General features: G+C 43.0%; 1 protein-coding gene across 3 annotated transcripts in view; it reads left to right on the top strand.

The window, feature by feature from the left end:
• ADAM9 (ADAM metallopeptidase domain 9) overlaps positions 1 to 22,415 on the top strand; it is a 389,106-nt gene that overhangs the window by 184,044 nt on the left and 182,647 nt on the right. For all 3 annotated transcript variants that reach the window (XM_029603956.1, XM_029603958.1, XM_029603957.1), the window contains 2 exons: positions 1,369 to 1,434; positions 9,561 to 9,632. In XM_029603956.1, coding sequence (XP_029459816.1) covers positions 1,369 to 1,434; positions 9,561 to 9,632 — 138 coding nt within the window. The remainder of the gene's footprint in view (positions 1 to 1,368; positions 1,435 to 9,560; positions 9,633 to 22,415) is intronic.

Genomic DNA, 22,415 nt, shown 5'->3' on the forward strand with positions numbered 1-22,415 from the left:
AGTCACCCTGAAATTGCTATGAATTAGTAGGGTTGGAGAGAGGGGTATACAAACCTTCTCCTCTCATATATACACATTCATTCTCACTCAAACATGCTTTCTCTCTCTCTCTCTCTCTCTCACACACACACACATACACTCTCTCTCTCTTTCACACTCACACATACACTCTCTTTCTCTCTCTCTTTCACACTCACACATACACTCCCTCATATATATGCTCTCTCAAGCACATGCATGTTCACACAAACACGCTCCCTCTCACACACATACACATTCCCACTTTCTCATTCACACATTCTCTCACACACATGCGCTCTCTCATACACACATACACTTGCATATAATCTCCCTCTCTAATTCACACAGGCATACATGCTCGTACACCCTTTCTCTCACCCAGGTCACTCCCTTTCTTTGTCTTGGAATCTGCACGGGGACAGGGATCCAGTGGTCTCCTCATTCAGGCTGCTGGTGGGATCAGTTGTGCCAGCGGCTGTGTGACCTTCATTCCTCAGCTGCCAGCAGGATTTAATGAGCCAACGGCCCTGCTGCTTCCTGCATTTCTTGGCTGCCGGCAGCATCGGGTGAAGCTGCGGCCCTGCAGCCTCCTGCAGTCTTCAACCAGGGGTAAGATGTGGTGTGCCGGCGACCACGTAGTCTTCATTCCTCAACTGTGGGCAGGATCGAGTGAACCAGCGGCCTGTTGGGCCTTCTCTTTCACGGCTGCTGTGGGATGGGATCTTTCAGGCCTCTTCTTCATGCAGGACTAAGCAGACCTCCTGTTATGGTCTGGCGGACCCCTTGGGGGCACAACCCAGGAATAGTCAAAGTGGACTTATGTATATGTCTCCTTTGACAATTCTGGCTAAAGTCTGCAGGCTTCTGAACATTACTCTCCTTCTGCGTAATACAGGGATATTTCTGACATTATATGCTGAGAGTATGAACATTGATTTCACTGGTGACTTTTGAAGAGGAAGTAAACAATCTCAAACTTTGCTTTCAAGGAAGGAGGCAAAGGAAAAGGAACTAGTTTACCATAACTAGTTATCTAGTTTGAATTACTTTATTCCTAGACAAAATAGTAACTGCAAGATGCTAAAACCTAATTCAGAGAAATTAATGCATGATTGTTGATTCTGTCAGGGCATAATTATTTTTTTAACTTTTGTGTGCTTTCTGCCAATTTCTTTTCTCATCTATATAGGATTATTTCTGTTTTTCAATTTCTTTCCTTTCTAAATAATGCCAGTGGTAGGAAACATCTTCTGAATGATAATTCATTGTGTGGAGTGATTTTTTTCCCCTTCAGCATGACAATCAGTTTGGTTACAGGAGGATGATCATTATATTTTCTATTTCCAGAGAAAAAGAGCCATCCTACCACAGACCAGATATGTGGAACTGTTTTTAGTTGTAGACTATGAAAGGGTGAGTTTACTTTCTTTCTCAAAAGAAGAGAATAAACTAAAACATTTCACAATGTAAAAAAATTACAGAACTGCTTGCAATATATTCTACTGGGTTAGTGCCATGGCTAGTGCCAAGGGTATTAGGCATGTTAGGTGAATCTTCCATCTTGCACCCTCCCTACTACACACCTGTCTGGGGCAACTCTGGCACAGCATCCTCCTTTCACTCTCCACAAAGTCCTGCATTCCCTTTTCTCTGTTCCCCTGTCCAGCATCTCTCCTCTTTTCTTTTCCTCCAGCATCCCCCAGCATCCTCCTCTTTTTTCCCCTTTACTCCCTGATCAGCACAGCAGCATCACCCAAGTCTCTTTGCTGCCTTTTTGCTGTGCCTAGTATCCTCTCTCCACTCCCCAACTCCCAGCACCCTCTCTGTCTCCACCTGCCCTCATTGTCCAGCACCCCCTTCTCTCTCCACCCATCCAGCATCCTCTCTCCACACCTTCCTTACTTTCTCAACTTCCTTTCTGTCTCCACCCCCCACATCTACCCAGAATCCCTTACCTTCTGTCTTATGGTACCATCCCTTAAAAGTGAGTAGGTAATGCCTGGAAGATTTTGATGCCCTAGTTCACCTAAAGGAAAAACCAGCCCTGGGTAGTGCGATGTATTTATGTCCCTGTTTATTACATTAGAAATTTAGCAAGTGTTGCTTACCTGTAACAGGTGTTCTCACAGACAGCAGGATGTTAGTCCTCACATATGGGTAACATCACAGGATGGAGCCCAATCACGGAACACTTTTGTCAAAGTTTCTAGAACTTTGACTGGCACCTACTGGGCATGCCCAGGATGGCCCTAACCCTGCAACCAGCAGGGGTCCCCCTTCATTCTTGTTCAAAAGCTAAAGTAAGTGCCAAAAAATAAAATAAGAAACATAACGAACCCAACACCGTGGGGTGACGGGTGGGTTTCGTGAGGACTAGCATCCTGCTGTCCTGTGAGAACACCTGTTACAGGTAAGCAACACTTGCTTTCTCACAGGTCAAGCAGGATGGTAGAGCTCACATATGGGTAAGTACCGAGCTGAGGATGTCCGAATATGCACCAAATGTACCCAAAGACGTGCAACAGGCACAACAACTGGGGCGGAATTTGGTAGAGGGCATCCTGAACCCTAATGGGCAGGCGGAAGGGTGTTGGTACATCAAGTTGCAAATAGGTTGCGCAAGACAGATTGGCCAAAGATGGAATCTTGTCTTCCAGCCTTGTCTAGACAATAATGGGCTATAAAGGTATGGAGAGAACTTCAGGTAGCAGCCCTACAAAATATCAGGAAGCAGCACCAAGCGAAGGTGCGCTACAGAAGTTGCCATGGCCCTGACTGAGTGTGCTTTAACACGGTCTTGATGTGGAATGCCTGCTTGCTGATAGCAAAAGGAAATGCAGTCCGCTAACCAGGAGGAGAGAGTCTGCTTTACCCACAGGTTGACCCAATCTGATGGAAGCAAAGGAAACAAACAATTGAGTACTTTGCCTGTGGGCAGCTGTACGTTCTAGGTAGCATGCTAGAGCCCGTTTGCAGACGAGGGTATGCAGAGCCTATTCTCCTGGATTGGAATGGGGCCTGGGAAAGAAGGTGGGTAGTATAATGGATTGATTAATGTGAAACTCCGATGCTACCTTAGGCAAGAACGTTGGGTGAGTGCGGAATACTGCCCGGTCGTGCAGAAGTTTTGTGTAAGGTGGGTAGGTAACTAGGGCCTGTAACTCACTAACTCTGCGAGCTGATGTGATCGCTAAAAGAAAAAACACTTTCCATGTGAAATAGCGAAGATCACAGGATTGGAGAGATTCGAATGGTGGTTTCATGAGCCGACCCAAAACCAGGTTGAGGTCCCAAGAAGGGGCCGGAGGGCGCAGTGGAGGTTTGAGGTGGAGCAAGCCCTTTAGAAAACGTGTTACAAGGGGTTGTATCGAAATGGGAACATCCCCGACACCTTTATGGAAGGCAGCTACTCCACTGACAAGCATTCTGATGGAAGAAGTTTTTAGACTTGACTCTGACAAGTACCAGAGATAGTCTAAAAACTTTGTGGTAAAACCAAAGAAAGGATCTAGGGACAGTGAGGAACACCATGATTTAAACCTGTTCCGTTTGTAAAGATAAGATTTTCTCATGGAAGGCTTCCGTGAAGCAATCAGGACATGAGAAACTGGCTCCGAAAGGTTGAGAGGCTGCAGGATTAACCTTTCAACATCCAGGCAGTCAGGGACAAGGCCTGAAGATTGGGATGGCGTAGGCACCCATTGTTCTGCGTGATCAGAAGCGGGTCCTTCCCCAGGGGAATGTGCCTGCGACTGGAGAGGTCCTGAAGAATCGGAAACCACACTTGACGTGGCCAGTGAGGTGTTATCAGGATCATGCTTCCCTTGTCCTGACGTAGCTTCACGAGAGTCTTCGAGAGAAGTAGAAGTGGAGGGAATGCATATAGGAGACCGGTTTCCATGAGAAGGAGAATGCATCTCTTGGCTGTGAGTGTTGGTTGTGAGGGAGAGAGCAATAGTTCTCTACTTTGCGGTTTTGAGGTGACGCAACGAGGTCTATGTGAGGGTAACCCCAACGTTGGAATATCGAGTCCACTAGTGTGGGGTTGAGAGACCACTCGTGTGGTCGAAAGGTGCGACTCAGCTTGACTGCCAACACATTGTCCACTCCCGGCAAGTAGGTGGCCTTGAGGTACATAGAGTGGGAGAGGGCCTCTGCCCATATCTGTGCAGCTTCCTGACACACAGGAGGTGGGAGCCTGTTCCTCCTTGTTTGTTGATGTACCACATGGCCACCTGGTTGTCTGTTTGAATCAGGATGACCTGGTTGGAGAGGTGATCCTGAAATACTCTGAGAGCATATCTGATTGCTCGTAGCTCCAGGAAATTGATCTGGTGTTTGGCTTCCTCTGGAGACCAGGACCCTTGAATTTGTAAATTGGCAATGTGTGCTCCCCAGCCTATGTTAGAGGCATCTGTTGTAAGGGTTTTTTGAGGATCTGGAGCTTGGAAAGGAAGGCCTTGGAGGAGATTGGCCTGATTCTTCCACCAAGCTAGAGATAGACGAAGTGGGTTGGTTATGTGGACAACAGCTGATAGTGGTTGAGATGACTGAATCCACTGTGACCTTATAGTCCACTGTAGGATTTTCATGGCAAGACGAGCCATGGGAGCGACATGTACTGAGGACGCCATGTGTCATAGCAGGACTAGAAAGTGACTTGCAGTGCAGCGTTGTCAAGACTGCAGCTGATGGGTGAGAGAGGAGATGATGAGAGCTCGTTCTCGAGGAAGAAATGCCTTCGCTTTGAAGGTGTCCAAGTCTACTCCTATGAATGACAGGGTTTGCGATGGAAACAAGTTGTACTTTGGATAATTGATGAGAAACCCTAGGGAGATCAGGGTGTGCAAGGTGAGATGTAGGGACATCAGAACAGCTTGCTGAGTGGGAGCCCTGATCAACCAATTGTTGAGGTAGGGGTAGACGTGGACACCTTGAGTTCTGAGGAACGCTGCTGCTACTACTTCTAGGCATTTGATGAAGACTCGTGGAGCAGAGGCTAGGCCTAATGGTAGCACTCGATATTGGTAGTGCTTTGGGCCTACGAGGAATCGCAGAAATTTGCAATGAGACTGAGTTACTGCGATGTGTGTGTAAGCGTCCTGGAGGTCTAGAGAGCAGAGCCAGTCTCCCTTTTGTAGAAGGGAGAGGAGGGAACCCAAGGTCACCATCTTGAACTTTTCTCTTTGTAGAAACTTGTTTAAGGCCTGAAGATTTAATATCGGGCGAACGCCACCAGACGTTTTTGGGATTAGAAAATACCGAGAGCAGAACCCGAGGCCCTGTTGGGAGTAGGGCACTGGCTCTATTGCTCTGGACTGGAGGAGGAGGGAAGCCTCCTGTTCCAGGAGCGGTGAATGGTCTGATGTTCCCCATATCAGCCGAGGTGGGGAGTCCGGTGGAATGGCAAGAAAGTTGAGATGATAACCTTGAGTTATTATGGTGAGAACCCACTGGTCTGTGGTGACTGAGTGCCAGATGTGGCTGAAGTGGCACAATCGGCCTCCCACTGGTACATGCCTTAGTGGAGTCTGAATGCTGCTCTCTAGAAAAGAGTCAAAAACCAGAGCTGGACCTGGTTGAGAAGTTATTTGCGGCTTTTGCGTGTGAGGTTGCCTGGACTGGCCTTTCTGGTAAGGCTTAGTAGAGCGACCTTTGGACGGAGGAGGATAAGATTTCCTTTGGCGATAAAAGGATTTCTTGGGCTCCTTTCTGAATGTTTGCTTAGCAGGATATTCAGAAGGTATCAAGGCGAGTTGGCGAAGAGTCTCATGGTGATCCTTGAGTTGTGCCACTGCCTTTTGTATTTGTTCGCCAAAAAGATTATCTCCAGTGCAAGGCAAATCAGATAACCTATCCTGGACTTCAGGCTGTAGGTCCGACGACTTTAGCCAGGCCCATCGCCTTGCAGAAATGGCTGTTGCTGAAACCCTGGAAGCGGTGTCAAAAACATCATAGGCAGATCTTATCTCGTTTGCCTGCTTCTAAACCCTTTTGAGCTAGGGCGTGTAATTGGTCTTGAGACTGTTGAGGTAGGGACTCAGCAAAGTCCTGTATTTGTTTAAAGAGGACCCTGGTGTACTGGGTCATATAAAGCTGATAAGAGGCGATGTGGGATATAAGCATTGCCCCTTGAAAGATAGGGCGACCTATAGCATCCAGGAATTTTTGTTCTTTTCCTGGAGGATAGGAAGAATGAGCCTTGGATCTTCAGACCTTTTTTGGGCTGACTCAACAGCCACTGAATGGTGGTCCAATTGGGACTTCTGGAAACCAGGAGTTGACTGGACTAGGAATGTGGTGTCAGCTTTTCGATTGGTGCCACAGAACCAGGATGTTCCCAATTTCTTTTCAGAAGATCCAGGAGGACATCATGGATGGGAATAGATGTTAGTTCTTTAGGAGCATCTAAAAATTGAAGAAGCTCCATCATCTGATGTCTATCATCTTGTTCTGTCTGAAGTTGAAATGGAACCACTTCAGACATTTCCTTCACAAAATTAATGAAGGACAAGTCCTCTGGCGGAGAACGCTTCCTGCTTCAGCAGGAGAGGGTGGCGATGGCAAGACATCGTATCCTGGGATGAATCATCGGTCCAGGTATCGTAGGGATCATCTCCAGCACCCCCAATATCCTTGGAGAGACGAAAGGCTGGTACACCTGAAGGTTCCAGGCGAGGCACCGAAGGCATTGAAGGGGTCACCGGTGGCACCGATGGTGGCACTGAGGGCATCAATGGATGGGTCGCTGGCACCGATGGAAACAAAGATACAATCGATGAAACCGATGATCTAGGCATCGGAAGGACTCCCGATGGCGGAAGGAACAGTGTTTCTCCTTCTTCTGTCGATGAAAGAGGAATCAGAGAGGAGGGCACCGGGTCCAGTGGTGTTGTCGGATCCACTGGAGGAAAAGCAGCGTTTCCATTCTCATGAGTAACGGTGCTAGTGCTGCAGAAATGGGATCGGTTACCGATTCAGGCATCGGTACCGGTATCGGAGTCTATGGAACCTTGAAGCCTTGCATCGCTTTGCCGATGGCCTCCTGAATCATCTGATCCAGTTCCTTCCGGAAACCTGGAGCCCCGATGCTGGAGGAGGAGGAGGCGGCAGAGGCATAGCCAGAGGGACCACCGTTGGAGGTGGAATCGTGGCTCCTATCACCGGTCCCGGTGAAGGTTGCCTCGGTGATCCTGAACCAGATAGGGATGGTGCCTTTTCTGGACGGACTTTCTTTGATGGTTCAGACAATGACGACGTCGAGGCCTTGCCTGCGTCGACGGTCTGAGACCTACGATGTCGATGCCGATGCTTTCTCGACGCTCTCCTCGGTCCTTTTCCTGAGGGGGAACAGAGGGTGTCGATGGCTGTGGAGTCGTTGATGCTGGTTGGACACCGGCCGGTGCCCGATGATGGCACGACGTAGACTGTGTCAGTTCAGATGATGTCGGTGCTATTGGCGGCGTCGGGGTTTTTGACCTAAAGAGAAGTTTCATTTTCTCCATTCTAGCCTTGCGACCTTTAGGTGTCATAAAGGCACATTTGGTGCAAGTAAGGACATCATGCCCGCTACCCAGACACAATACACATACCTGGTGATGGTCAGTAATGGACATTGTGCGGGTGCAGTCCGGGCATCGATGGAACCCTGACACCATGGCCTATGAAAAAATGTAGCTGCGGTGCGGTCGACGGCCAATAGGCCACGAGGGCCAAACTCGACGGGAATCAACCGGAATCAGGTAAAAAACTTACCGGATCACCGCGGGCATAAAAATTAAAGAGGGGGACCCCTGTGAGGTAGAAAGTTGAGTAGTAATTCCATGAGGAAATTTCCTGTCAGGAATCTCTGTGGAGCTCCTTAACCCGCGTGGCTACTGCTGTGCAGAAAAAAGAAGACTGAAGGGGGACCCCTGCTGGTTGCAGGGTTAGTGCCATCCTGGGCATGCCCAGTAAGTGCCAGTCAAAGTTCTAGAAACTTTGACAAAAGTGTTCCGTGATTGGGCTCCATTCTGTGATGTCACCCATATGTGAGGACTACCATCCTGCTTGACCTGTGAGAAGCTTCATTTCCTTTGCATGCATGTTGAACACTTGCTCGTGTGCCTTCATAGTATGTTATTGTTTCACTTCATACACATTTAAAAATCCACAGCCACTAGATTTCTAGTACTGTGTGCAATATACCTGTAATACCTGTAACAAGCAGTGTTCAAGACAAAATGCTTTTGTTTGAAAAACAGGTCTACTAATTGAAACCTTTGATATTGATCTATGTTTAGTATTTAAAAATATTTTTAAATATTTAAAGCTGTTTGAATTTGGTGGCTAGCCTTATGGATGAGGGTGTGCTGTGGCATAGCAGGCTGTCCTAGGGTTCTGGCAAGGCCAGGACTCACCATGGAGATGTGATGTCTTTGAGCCCAGAGAGGGAGGGAGGGAAGATGGTTGCTGCTACTATGGTTGACCCCCACCCCCACTTGCCTTAGATTAATGTTGAGGGATGTACCTCGAAGAGACTTCCCACATGACTTCTGAGGGCATTTGTGCCATCCGTACATACCATCTATAGTTGGGGGGAGAGGTTTATGTAATGCAGGGAAAATGAGGAAGAAAAGGGTTTCTGTCCATAGCACTTAAAGGTAAACACCTTGGAGCAGTTGGCTAGGAGCCAGTGGATTTGTTTGTTTATTTGTATTCCGCTTTTCAGCATTTCAAACCAGATTACATTCAAATACTGTAGGTATTTTCCCTATCCCCAGAGGGCTTACAGTCTGCCTGATTCCCTAAGGCTTTTCTCCCATTCTGTGACTGTGGGAAAATACTTAGAGGCCCTTGGTTTGTATGACTTTCCCAAGGTTACAAGGAGCAGCAGTGGGATTTGAACCCTGGTTTTGTAACCCACTGCTCTAACCATTACGCTGCTCCAAAGATTTACTAAAAAGGTTTCTTAGAGCAGAATTATAACAAATACTATACAATAATTACTTTTAGCTTTGGTTGGTTATAAACAGAAATTTTTGTATATATGCAAATAGGCGCTTAGCACAACCCTTTGAAGAAAATGTTTTTGTGAAATCACTGAATGGTAATGCAGTGTGTTTTTTGAGCACATGAGTTGTACACTAATCATAACAGTGTGTAATACTTCTATGATGTTTTTTGTCCTGACTAGGTGCCAGTAAGTTTTTTCAGCTTTTAATGATGTATTAAAACCTTGTAGACCTGGGGGAAGAGGCACTTGACCAGCTTTTGAAGTTTCTCTGCAATTAGCATGCCCTATAATATATTATGAAGATGGCCATGGTAATTGACATGCGCCAGTCTTCTTTTTTATTTTCAAGTGGAAAGCTGCACTATTTTGCTCTGAAATTAGCCTCAGGTTGTCACATTAACAAGCTCTGATTCTGTGCCTGTTATTTATTGTAAGCAGCAGTGCTTTGCTTTATGGGAGTCTCTGCTCTTAGTTTAATCTTATTTGTCCTTGTTCTGAAAAAGAGAAACTTCACTCATGTTTTCCATCTCTAATTCTTTTGTAGTACAAGTTGCTTGGCCAAAACCAGACTGCAGTGAGGGAGGAGATGGTGCAGCTTGCAAACTACCTGGATAGTGTAAGCCATTCTCTACCTGTGTGTTCTGAAACCTTGAAAATACAAGGCAGAAATGTTAAGATTTTGCAGCATGCACATTTGTAAAAAAGCAGGCATGGCACATTCTTTTACAGAATTCTATAGCAGAATTTTTTTAGATAATTACATTCAGCTCTCCATTTTTCATTCTTATGTATATTTAATTCCTGAGGAGATGATTGTGGTATTAAAGTTTCTAAAAGCACCTCCTAAGTTTTCTACTCCCATGGTAATGAATCTAAATGAATTTGGGGATGCTGCTATGCTGATCATCAGGAGAACCCCATGCATGTGTTTCACTGATATCCTAAAGCATGAATAATACATGGAAAATTGAAGAGCGGATCTCCATCAGAGCTTTATGTAGGCATCACACTGAGGGTAATTTTCAGAACTTACTAATAAACCTACATGTATAGCCCTCAACATACAAGAGAATCAATATATCTGATATAAGAGACCATCATAAATAGATGCATCACCAAAAACAGTGCTTAAATCAATGTGATTAAAGTTCATACATCCATGTTTGTAATCATGGGTCTCCATCCTTAAACCACTCTTTTTTTTTTTTTTTTTTTTTTTTTTAAGTTTTAGAATCTTGCAATAAAAGTTGTGTTCAATATAGAAAAAAGAGTTCCAAACTTATCTTCCAAGATTAATTCTCTTCAAATTCCTTCCATTTTCCTATTTAACAAAGACCCAATATGGCCACTATGTTTCAAAACCTTCTCTCGGCTTCAAATGGTGCACTGACAAGGCTTCTGGAAGGGCTGGCTCTGCATAGAAAAAATCCTCTATATTTAAACCTGTAATCACCGATCACCATACTGACACACAATGACATGAGAGACATTCGACCAATCAAACTGCTTCATTCCACCTCTTCCTTCAACCCTAATGGTGTACTGCCTGGAGAGTGTAGATCCAAAATTGCTCCCTCCTATTTAAATTGATTTCAAGATCTCTTCCTTAGTGTAATGTAAACGCTCTTTCTATAATAGTCGACTTCAAATCTATAAATGAATGTTGGAACGAAAGATAATGTGCAACTATCAGTGTTTGGAGTTTGCTTGTCCTCAAGCAACATCTGTGTTCTATTAGCCTGGTTCTAATGGAATGCTTGGTTCATCCCACATGAATCCTCAAGCATGGATGCTGTAATAGACAAGTCTGACATGCAGTCTGTATGCGAATATCAAATTATCTTATTTTCTGTACTGAGATACTCCCAGACTTTGTCTACCATAGCCTTACTGTAAAAGTCTTTTCCTCATTCAAAATGCTTAGGAGACTCTAATTCTTCTTGGACATCTGTCATGTCAGAATGGACTACGTAGTCTCTGGTATATGCCATAGTCAGGGGCTCTGAAAATGCTGAGTGCAACACTAGTACATGCCAATGTCTTTTAACTGGTTTTGAAATCTCCACTGCTCTGCAAGAATAGGATAATGCACACTAATTCTGTTTTTGCTTGTTAATTTAATTTTTCAAGAGGCTCTCCTTATGACTGATTTAGGATATTCTCACTGCCTAAAGCGTACACGTAAATCTCGTGCTTGTTTGTAAAAATCTGAGACATCTGAGTATAATCTACGCAAGCACAAAATCATGCTACTGGGAAGCCCTATTTTAAAGATGATAGCTGCCAAACTTAAGCAAATTAATCTGCTCTGTAAGCTTACATTATGTAGAGGTCCCAATCACATTATGATTTTTGTAAAGCCTTATGTCTAAAAAAGCAATTAACCACTCAAACTCTCACAGCCTTTGTTCTGTTGATATCCATATTTTTTTTATTAAAAAAAATATATCTATAAATCTTCTCCACCTGAAAATGTGTAATCCAGTGTGAAGGATATAGCCATTTCTATTCAAACCAGAACATGTAAAGGTTCGTCAGGAGATTCTATCACAATTCCAAAACAGTGATGATAAAAATGCTGTTGAAAAAGAAAAAAATTATTCCTTATCCTCCACATCAGTCCAGATAATTGGGTTTTTCTCCTCTACCTGCAGATGGAGATGGAGAAGAAAAGCTTTACTGTACTGTTGGTATATAATACAGTGTGCCACCTGCAGTCGCTTAGTATTCTTTGTTTCTGGCACATGGTAGAGATGAACAAGACAGAATGTAGAGGAAACTGGTAGAGGAAGTGGCTGAAGGTCTGGGAAAGAGGGAAATCTTGTTGCCAGTCCTATCAGCGATGCAGATTGGCTTGGGACTGGCATAGGAGAGGGCAGAAGGACCACCTAGGTTTGCAGGCAGTAGAGGTTTTCAACAGGCTGCTTACAAAATGGTCCTTCCTACTGAGCGCAGGAAGCAGAGCTAAGCTTCTAGGGACTACAAGATGAAATTGCAGGCCCTGGGGTGATATGTGGCCTGCATGGGCAGCAGGGAGGGGCTGTTCTTGAGCCCCTATTGCTGCTGCAAAGGTCAGGAAACCAACAGAAGAAAAATAAAATAGCAACCTCGATGTTCTGAAACTGCCTGTTTGGAGGATCCACAAGACAAGAACTGTGGCAATTTTATACTTCCCTCCCATGGTGCAGTGAGTTGCAGGGGAGGGGACTGCTGATTCTTCTCAGTTGTCTCCTATGGCAGGAAATTTAAATATTTCCTGGGACAGTTCAGGGGGGCCTTCTGAGTTGCAGGGTATAGATTCAGACTCATTCCCACCCTCCACCCCCAAGTTTGCTTTTACTTCTGCATAAAGTGTTTTTAGCGAAGAAAGGTTCTGGTGCAAAAGGACTTCCCCTGAAAGGGATCCCTTCAGAGGAGTATATGTTCCTGTCCTGGATAAAGAGGAGGTAAGAGCTGGAACCAGATTGGGATTTCAATTCGGGGCTTCTGAAGGAGTGGTAGAAGAAGTTCCTATAGATGACCTCCCAGGGGATGATAATGGGGATAATAGAAGGACTAGGGGGCATTCCATGAAGTTAGCAAGTAACACATTTAAGACTAATCGGAGAAAATTCTTTTTCACTCAACGCACAATAAAGCTCTGGAATTTGTTGCCAGAGGAGGTAGTTAGTGTAGTTAGTGTAGCTGGGTTCAAAAAAGGTTTGGATAAGTTCTTGGAGGAGAAGTCCATTAATGACTATTAATCAATTATACTTGGGGAATAGCCACTGCTATTAATTGCATCAGTAGCATGGGTTCTTCTTAGTGTTTGGGTAATTGCCAGGTTCTTGTGGCCTGGTTTTGGCCTCTGTTGGAAACAGGATGTTGGGCTTGATGGACCCTTGGTCTGACCCAGCATGGCAATTTCTTATGTTCTTATGAAGATGATCCATTTCTTTGGACGAGAGAATTAGCACAATATCGCAAGTCCTGGTGAAGCTTGGCAGAAGGAAAACTACAGTGAAGTCAGATCATGAAGGGGAATATGCTGTAAAGGAGGGGCTTAAGGGTCCTGCTAAAGCCTTTCCTTTTCATTGGATGCCCTGGTGTTTACAAAATGGGATACTCCAGAGTCCATCTTCAAATTTGGCAGTGCTATGGCAAAGCTATATCAATTGCCAGAGGATGCTTTGGAGCTCTTGAAGCTGCCCAAAGTGGGTACCTTAATTTTGGTGGTTTCTAAGAAGTCCACCAACCTGATCAAAGGCTGTGTGGTCCTTAGAGATTCCCAGGATCGCACTATGAAGCTTAATCTTAAAAAGATGTTTGAGGTCTCGGCCTTGGGAATGCAGACAGCAGAATGTTGTAGCTTTATGACCTGTGCCTGTTTATGCTGGGTGCACCAGATTCCTGTGGTGAATTCTGGGGATTGTTTCTCGGAGGAGGATGCAGAGCTTCTAGAGGCTAGCTTGGCCTTTATAGCGGATGCCTTGTATATCGTACATCGACTAGAAAGATGGTGTCAGTGGTTTCAGCCAGGAGGCTCCTCTGGCTGCGTAATTGGGCAGTTGATGTGTGGTCCAAGTCTCATCTGGGTAGTCTCCCATTTAGCCTCTTTTTGGGGAGGTCTTGGAGCAGTTGGTGAAATGCCTAGGAAACTCCAAGTTTCATAAGTTAAGCCCAAAGGAAGCAGGAAGACCTTTCCCAGTAGGCAAAATTTCCAGTAGGGCCTGGTATTATCGACCAGGAAAAGTTTCTGCCTCACAGCAGCGTTATACGGGGCAAATCTTAGCTGTTTTATGGGGTGGAGTGGGGTGGTGGTAAGATTTCTTATGAAAGCTCAGGTCCCACTTTGGAGGGCTTAAGGGAGCGCAATGAAGTTCACTTGGTCCACACTCCATGTGTGCGCTTAGGAAGGCAGTCAGCCCATTTTCATGAAGAAGGACCAAGATAATTGATCAGTGGACCCTGTCCATCATCGGGTATGGTTATGCCTTAGGTTTTGCATGTCCAGTGCTTGAGGCCTTCATGATCTCTCCATGTGTTTCAAACCATTTCAGACAATTTTGGATCGATGACTTTGATTAGAGGCAATGATTTCAGTCCTGGAGGCAGAAAGAGAGAGCAAGATATTCCATTTATTTCATGGTACCAAAAAAGAGGGCACTTATTGGCCTATTTTGGACCTCAAGAAGGTGAATACATTCTTGTGAGTGCCTCATTTTTGGTTGGATCACTTTTGTGATCACTGCAGTCAGGAAAGGACAATTCTTGGTATCCTTAAATCTGATAGAGGCCTGTCTCACATCCTCATTCAGAGAAATCATCAAAGTTCCTCAAGTTTGCTGTGATAGGGGAACATTTTCAGTTTTGAGTGCTTTTGTTTGGAATCACAAAAGCTCCACATGTTCTCCAAGGTGATGGGAACAGTAGCAGCAGCCTTGTGCAAAGAAGGTTTTCTGGTCTACCCTTAGTTGGATAATTGGCTTATTCTGGCAAAGTAAAAAAAGATTTACCAACAATTCATATACAAGGTGGTTCTGAGGTTGTAGGCCCTAGCTTGGGTGAACTGGTCCTATCACAAAGTTTGGAATACCTGCAGGTGCATTTCGAGACTGGTATAGGCAAGGTGTTATTTTCTTCTGACAGGATGTTGAAACTGCAGGGACAAGTTTATCCTTTGTTGTACCTGAGGAGTCTGAGTCTGGTTTTATTATCAGGTCCTTGGTTCCATGGTATCTACGCTGGACTTGGTTCCTTGGGTGTTTGCACACATGCAATCATTGCAGAGAACGCTATTGTCTTGTAGAGTCTCCAATCAGAGGATTTCAAGGTCCTGGTGACTCAATCTGGGGAAGCCAGATTGAGTCTGTCCTGGTGGTTCACAAGGGACAGTTTGTCCAGAAGTGTGGAGTTGGATATTCCAAATTGGATTATGGTAACCACTGATGCCAGTCTGAAAGGATGGGGAGCCATTTGTTAACGACAAACGGTACAGGGCCTGTCGTTGGCTGTTGAAACCTCATGTCTGGAAACAAGAATGATCAGGAAAGCATTGATGTTATTTCTTTTGCTAGTCTACTACAGGACAGTGAGTTTTGGCAGACAATGCAACAGCGGTGGTATACATCAAAAGGCAGAGGGTACCAAGTGCCCTGCGGTCTCCTTGAAGGTCTAGGGGTTATTCTATTGAGAAAAACAACATCTACAGGTGGTGTTGGCATCTCATGGCCAGGGTGGATAATGTGCAAGTGGATTTCCTCAGCAGGCATACTCCAGACCCCAGAGAGTGGGAATTAGCACATGAAGTGCTGGCTTTAATCACGACAACATGGGGAATCCCTCTGTTGCAAGGCTGAATGTCAAGGCCCCAAGATTCTTTAGTCAAAGATGGGAGGCAAGTTCAGATGTCAACGTCTTTTCCTTGGTGTGACCTCAAGATTCTGCTGTACGTTTTTTCCTCTTTGGCCTTTGATAGGCAGAGTAATCAGGTACATAGGTGATCACAGAAGCAAGGTGATCCTAGTGGCTTCAGAGTGAACGAGACAGTCATGGTTTGCAGATGTGAATCTGATGTTAGAGGGTCCCTTAAAGCTCGGTCATATTCTTGGGCTGCAATGTTAGGGTCCACATTTTCTTGCAGGTTGATCACTTTTGTCTTGCAGTCTGGCTGTTGGAAAGGAGAAGGTTGAGAATAAGGGTTATTTGGAGGATGTTATTACAACTTTGCTTGAAGCCAGAAAGCCCTCAATTTCCCTGGCGTACATGCGAGTGTGGATGGTCTTCACGGTCTGATGTCAGGAGGCAGAGATCATCCTGCTTCAGGTCTCAGTTCCTCAGTTCCTTTCCTTTATGCAGAATTACAGAAAATATTAGCCCTTGAACTCTCTTAAGGTGCAAGTGGCAGTTTTGACCTGCTTCAGAGAGAGAGAGTGCACAAGACTTCATTGGCCTCTCATCCAGATACAGTGAGATTTCTCAAGGGAGGCAGCACTTGCACCCCCCAGTTTGGCAGGTGCAGTGGAATATTCATTTGTTTTGAGGACCTTGTGTAACTCCCCATTTATGCCATTGAGAAGGGCATTGTTAAGAACATAAAGAAGTTGCCATATTGGGTCAGATCAAGGGTCCATAAAGCCCAGCATCCTGATTCCAACAGTGGCCAATCCAGGATACAAGTACCTGGCAAGTAACCAAATATTAAATAAATCCCATGCTACTAATGCCAGTAATAAGCAGTGGCTGTTCCTTAAGTCAACTTAAGGAATTTGTCCAAACCTTTTTTAAACTCAGCTACACTATCTGTCTTTACCACATCCTCTGGCAATGAATTCCAGAAGTTAATTGTGCATTGAGTGAAAGAATTTTCTCTATTTTGTTTCATATGTGCTACTTGCCACTTCATGGTATCTTCCCCCCCCCCCCCCCCCCAGTCCTTGTATTATCTGAAAGAGTAAATAACCAATTCTAATTTACCAGTTCTAGTCCTCATGATTTTATAGATTTCTATCATATCCCTCCTCAGCCATTTCTTCTCCAAGCTGGACAGCCATAACCTCTCTAGCTTGAGAGACCTTACCCTGAAAATGGTCTTTTTTTATTGGTTATTTCCTCAATGAGGTGTTTTTCAGAGTTACATGTTTTATTGTGTAGATATCTCTTCCTTCAGTTTTCAGAGATTGGGGTTTCCGTTTGACAATGCCTTCCTTTTTACCGAAGATGGTTTGTTCATGCCACTTGAGTCAATCCGTGGAATTGCTTTCCTTTAGGAACTTGAAATCTTCTCTCCGTGCCAGGGAGTGTCATGTTTTGGATGTGTGCAGGCTCTCCTGAGGTAGTTAAAGGTCAGAAACGGCTTTCACAAGTTGGATCTTCTGTTTGTGCTATTCAGTGGTCACACCAAGGAGGAGAAGGCAACAAAGGCATCTATTGCCACATAGATTAAGGAGGCGATCGCCTCTACCTACCTTTCCAAAGGGGGTGCAGGTTCTGGTGGGCCTTTGGGTTCAATCCACTAGGGTGCAAGTGGTGTCTTGAGTTGAATGTCAGTTGTTGTCACTGCAGGAGATCTACAAGGCGAAGACTTGGTCGTCTTTGCACACTTTTGTCAAGTATTATAGGCCTAATATTTGAGCTCCAGTCTCAGCAGTTTTTGATGAGTATATGCTGCAACTGGGTCTTTTGAGTTCCCATCCAGTTTATGGAAGCTTTCATATATCCCAATCGACTGGTCTGATGTGGGAGACAATAAGGAAATGAAAATGGATTCTTAGCTGCTAATTTTCTTTCCTTGAGTCTCACAGATCAGTCCAGAATCCTGCCCTATATTTCTGAAGACTGCCCTTATATCTGTGTGTGTATATAGGTTATATGTTTGCTTTGTTTGATTAAATTCCTCTGGTTGGAGGAGGTTCTTCAGTTAGAATTGCAGTGACTGATGACTTATCTTTTCCTTGCTCGAGCATAAGGAGAATAATTTGTGTATTCTTAGCTTGGCTACAGTTTATGCTGAGTGACTACAGTTGGCACACTGTCTTATGTACCAACAGTACAGTAAAGCTTTTCTTCTCTGTCTCCATCTGCTGGTATCAGAGAAAAATCCAATTGTCTAGACTGATCTGCAGACTCAAGGAAAGAAAATTATCAGGTATGATACAAAAATCCCTTAAACAATATTATTTATGCTAACTCTAAAATAAAGGAATTAGGAATTCTCTGAGTTTGTGGCATAATAAAAATTGCATTAGAATCCAATTCCAGGGCTGCTGGATGTGGAACATTGGTATATAAAAAATTTACATCAATAGTAACAAAAATCATCGAAGATATGTTCCCTTGTATTTGATCCAATAATCTCAATATATGCAAGGTGTCTTGCAAATAGAACGGTATTGAAGATACAACTGGTTGCAAAAATGCGTCTATAAAGACTGCTATGGGTTCAGAAAAGGAGGCACAAGCTGACACTATAGGTCTACTGGGCAGTGAAGGCATATTTTTATGCACCTTCAGAATGCTTTACAAAACTGGTGATTAGGCTACTGTACCTACAGAAACTGCTGTTCTTTGTGAGTTAAAAATCCAACTTTGTTAGCTAAATCTAAGATTTCTTTGATCTTAACTTGAAATTTTAGTGTAGGATCTTGTTCTAATTTAATATGTTACCGAATATCAAATAACTTGTACTATTTCTTCAACATACTTCTTTTCTGATAAAACTACATCATTCCCTTTATCTGCCGGGTTAATTACCACTTGTGAATCTCGTTATAGTTCTTATAGTGCTTTCCTTTGTGCTGCTACTAAATTATCTGAGGTTTTTTGCCTAGTTCTTTCCACCTTGTCAAGATCTTTTAATACTAAGTCCCTTAAAGTGGAGAGCGAGTCCATAGGCCCTGGAGACGTCCAATTAAAGAGATATTTCACAATAGACATATATGGCATTACTTGTACTTTATCTGTAAAAAACAGTTTAACTTGCAAAGCCTGAATAAAAAAAAAAAAAAGCCACCTGTGTCTGAAAATGTTTATTCTTGACATGGTCATAGCTTCAATGATTTTTGTTACTATTGATGTAACTTCTTTTGTATACCAATGTTCCTCAGCCAGCGGCACTCGGAGTGGTTTCTAATGCAAATTCTACCATGCTGTAATCTGAGGATTCCTAAATCCTTTGTTTTAGAGTTAGCAGAAATGATGATGTCAATTCTGGGCTAAAATGTATTAAATTTTGCAGGTATTAAATTACTTTACTGTTTGTATTTATAACCATTCTCTATAATCAAGGCAGAGAGAACTTTTGGCCATCTGCAAAAAATACTATCCCATGAGGTCTCTACCAATTTCTTTCCCAAATCAGCTTCTTAGTCCACAATATGCTTGGGCTTATTTACCAATTCAGCATTAAGGAAAGAGTATATCTTAGATATCATTATTTTTACTTATAATTAAGTCACTTACTGAGGAATAAAATTATTAGAGGGGAGGTAGCCCACAGTCTATCCTCTTTCGAAGTACTTTGTTCCAAGCGTACCAGTGATAAGGGGCAGATCTTTTTCATTAATACCAAATTTCTCTACTAAGAGGGGGAAACTTGTCATCTGCACATTCCATATAAATTGCCCTAGATGCCGCGGCTCTGCATATCCCCATCTTTTAATCACAGTTCAGTCCCAACCCGGCAAGAATTCCCTTTGCAATCTAATACATGTAAGTAGAGAATAATCTCTATGTCCAGTTAGTTTCAGCCTATAAATCTTCCACGTCGTAAGCAAAAAAAACTAAGAAGGGATATCCATAGAATTTAAATCCCAGGAAGATCTAGGCAGCCAACTAAAATAGAATAGGGAGATTGACCCTAGAGAGAATTGCTCTAAGCTGATCCAATGTTTAACATTTCCAGCCCCCCACTTACTTCACATCACTCGCAGTTGCACTGCTGCATAGCATTATTTGTTAGGAACCGCCAGACTCTCTCACAGCATAGTTTGATACAATACCGCTCATGAAATCCTGGGAGGCTTACAGTTCCAAATATAATTAAAAAAAAATTTGCTTTTGTAATAATTTCAAAGTGGCATCTGGGATAGAAATGGGAAGAGTTCGAAAGAGAGAACACAGTTTTGGCAAAAGTGGTATTTTCCCCGAAGCTATACGTCCAAACCAGGATAAGCTGAGTTTAAACCAAGTATCTAAGTCTCTAGAAATTCAGGTGATTAGCAGAGTGTAATTGAGCTTATACAGTTGCCTAATTTTTACCCCAAGATATGTAACATACTCTCTTGCCCACTTAAAGGGAAAGTGATCAAATCAGATATCTTTTTTACAGGCAGATTGATATTCAGAATTTAAGATTTCCCCATATTGACTTTAAAGCCTGAAACTTTTTCAAATTCAAGCATTTCTCTCTGCAAGATCAGGAGCACGAAAAAGTGTTGAGTGATAGTAAACATATCATCAGCAAAAGGCGATATTTTACACTTCAGATCTCCCACCATAATTTCATGAATATCCCCATTCTGCAAATCAGCTTTGCAAAATGTTCCATCTCTAAGGCAAATAAAATTGGAGATAAAGGGCAATCTTGCTGGCTACTTCTTCCAAATCAAAAGATTCAGAGTAACAACCATTCATTTTTATACAGGCTTCAGTTTTAAGATATAACCCTTTCACCCAAGCAAGAAAATTTGGGCCTATTTCCATGATCTTGAATATAAATTCACTGTGGACTCTATCAAAGATCTTTTCTGCGTCTATAGTTAAAAAGTATAGTAGGATCAGAACTCTTATGGGCATACCTGATCAAGTTAACTAATTTCCTAATATTATTAGCTGCCTATCTTCCAGGAACAAACGCAGCCTGATCTGAATGTACCAATAGAGGCAGGACAGCATTCAATCTATTATCCAAAATTTTCCCTAAAATTCTTTGGTTCAAATTCAGCAGTGAAATAGGTCTCTGTGAACTACATAAAATATTGTCCTTTCCTGGCTTAGGCAGAACAGTCACTCCAGCTTGATACATAGACCTCATTAATAGTTATCCTGCTAGCACTTTATTAAATACTGTAACTAGAGAATGGAATAGCACTTTACCACATTTTTTACAGCACTTAGCAATGAAGCTGTTCCATCCTGGAGCCTTATTTACCTTTAGAGATTTTATAGCAGCCTAATATTCATGCACTGAAATATCTTGTGCCAATCTATCTTGCATCTCCCTACTCAACTTCAGTAAAGATACCCCCTCCAAGTGTCTAATAATGGCATCTTCCTGTACTGATTCATCTCTAGCATAAAGGTCTTGATAAAATTGTACAAACCATTCTCAAATCCGAGGGATATCAAGGAGATAAACTCCCCTTTAATGTAAACTGCTACGATCAATTCTGGAGAAGGCGATATACTAAAACTTTTTAAATATATAATTTTACAAATTTGGTTTCTTGTTTTTAGCCCTTTCAGCCTCCACACTAACAATTTACTTGCTTTGTTGCCAAATTCAAAATGAGTTTGTCTGGTGAGGTCCAAATTAAATCTAATCTTAACCAAATAATTCTTTCAACTTCTCCCTTTCTTTCTTCAATAATAGTAAGATTTTTTTAATTCCCTTTAACTTTATGCTGGTGCTCCAATTTACAAATATTGACTAGTAACCTAATGCTTTCTGATTGTTTCTGCTTTTTCCTAGCAACCGCCCGAGAGATCAGTTTGCCTCAGATTACAACCTTAAAACAATCCCTTAGGACCTTAGGGGAAGGTTCCTCCCTATTAATGAATAAAAGATAATCCTGGAGATCGTTCCACAAATCATCACAGAATTGCTGATCATCTAATAAAGAGTTATTTAACCTCCAGAAGTGTCTTACCATATCTGTTTGGGAAAGAGAACATGTAAGTTCTATGGAGGCATGATCAGACCATGTGATAGGATTAATATCTTCAGTGGTCACTCCTGCCAAACATTAGTGACTTGCCAAAAAAAAAAAAGTCTATTCTGGAATAGGAATCATATGGTTTAGAATAAAATGTAAATTCCCTCATTTGTAGATTATATATCTTCCACACAGCCACCAAACCCCATGTGATATAAGAAATTTAAGTTTATTTCTTTGGATCTAGGAAGTTGTGGCTGATCTTCTAAAGCAATCTAGAGTTGGAGAGATTGTCAGATTAAAATTACATCCCAAAATGAAATGGCCTTCCAAAGTACTACTAAGAGTGTTCCCCAACATAACAAAGAAATCTCCCTGTTGTGAATTAGGGCCATATACATTGAGAAAAGAAAAAATAATCTCATTTTCTATTTTAATCTTTAAGAAGAGATTATCCCCCTTCCCCATCCTAGTGAATATCCAATAACTCAAATATCACATCTTCAGACATTAGGATGCTGAGACCGCGCCTACTGACGGTTTGGCTCACAGGACTCCTCCCTGTGGGCGGAGACACCTCTCATCTCTGCCCAGGGTTCACATCCTTACAAAAACATAACACTGGGGAAGAGATTGTGAAACCCTTTTAAATAGGAGGGAGCAATTTTGAATCTACACCCTCTAAAATCTGTACAGCCATTAGGACTAAATGAAGGGATGGAATAGAGCAGTTTTATTGAACATCTTCATTATGTCCTTCTGTATCTGTATTCTGATTGGTGTTTACAGGTTTAAATGGTTTAATCTTGGAAGATAAGTTTGGAAGTCTTTTTTTTCAGTGTTAAACACTTTGAAACTTTTATTGCAAGATTTCTTAGCGTTCAGACAGGTGGATCCAGAACCAGTGGGTTATGCACCTCTACCAGCAGATGGAGATGGAGCAAAGCTGACATCACAGTATATATACCCCTGCACGGATATCAGCCTGCCAGTATTCTCCATCTCCAGCAGATGGTGGACGTGCAGCTCACTACTGGGGATTGTGT

This window comes from Rhinatrema bivittatum, chromosome 5 (assembly GCF_901001135.1).
Source record: "Rhinatrema bivittatum chromosome 5, aRhiBiv1.1, whole genome shotgun sequence".
Lineage (NCBI taxonomy): Eukaryota > Metazoa > Chordata > Amphibia > Gymnophiona > Rhinatrematidae > Rhinatrema > Rhinatrema bivittatum.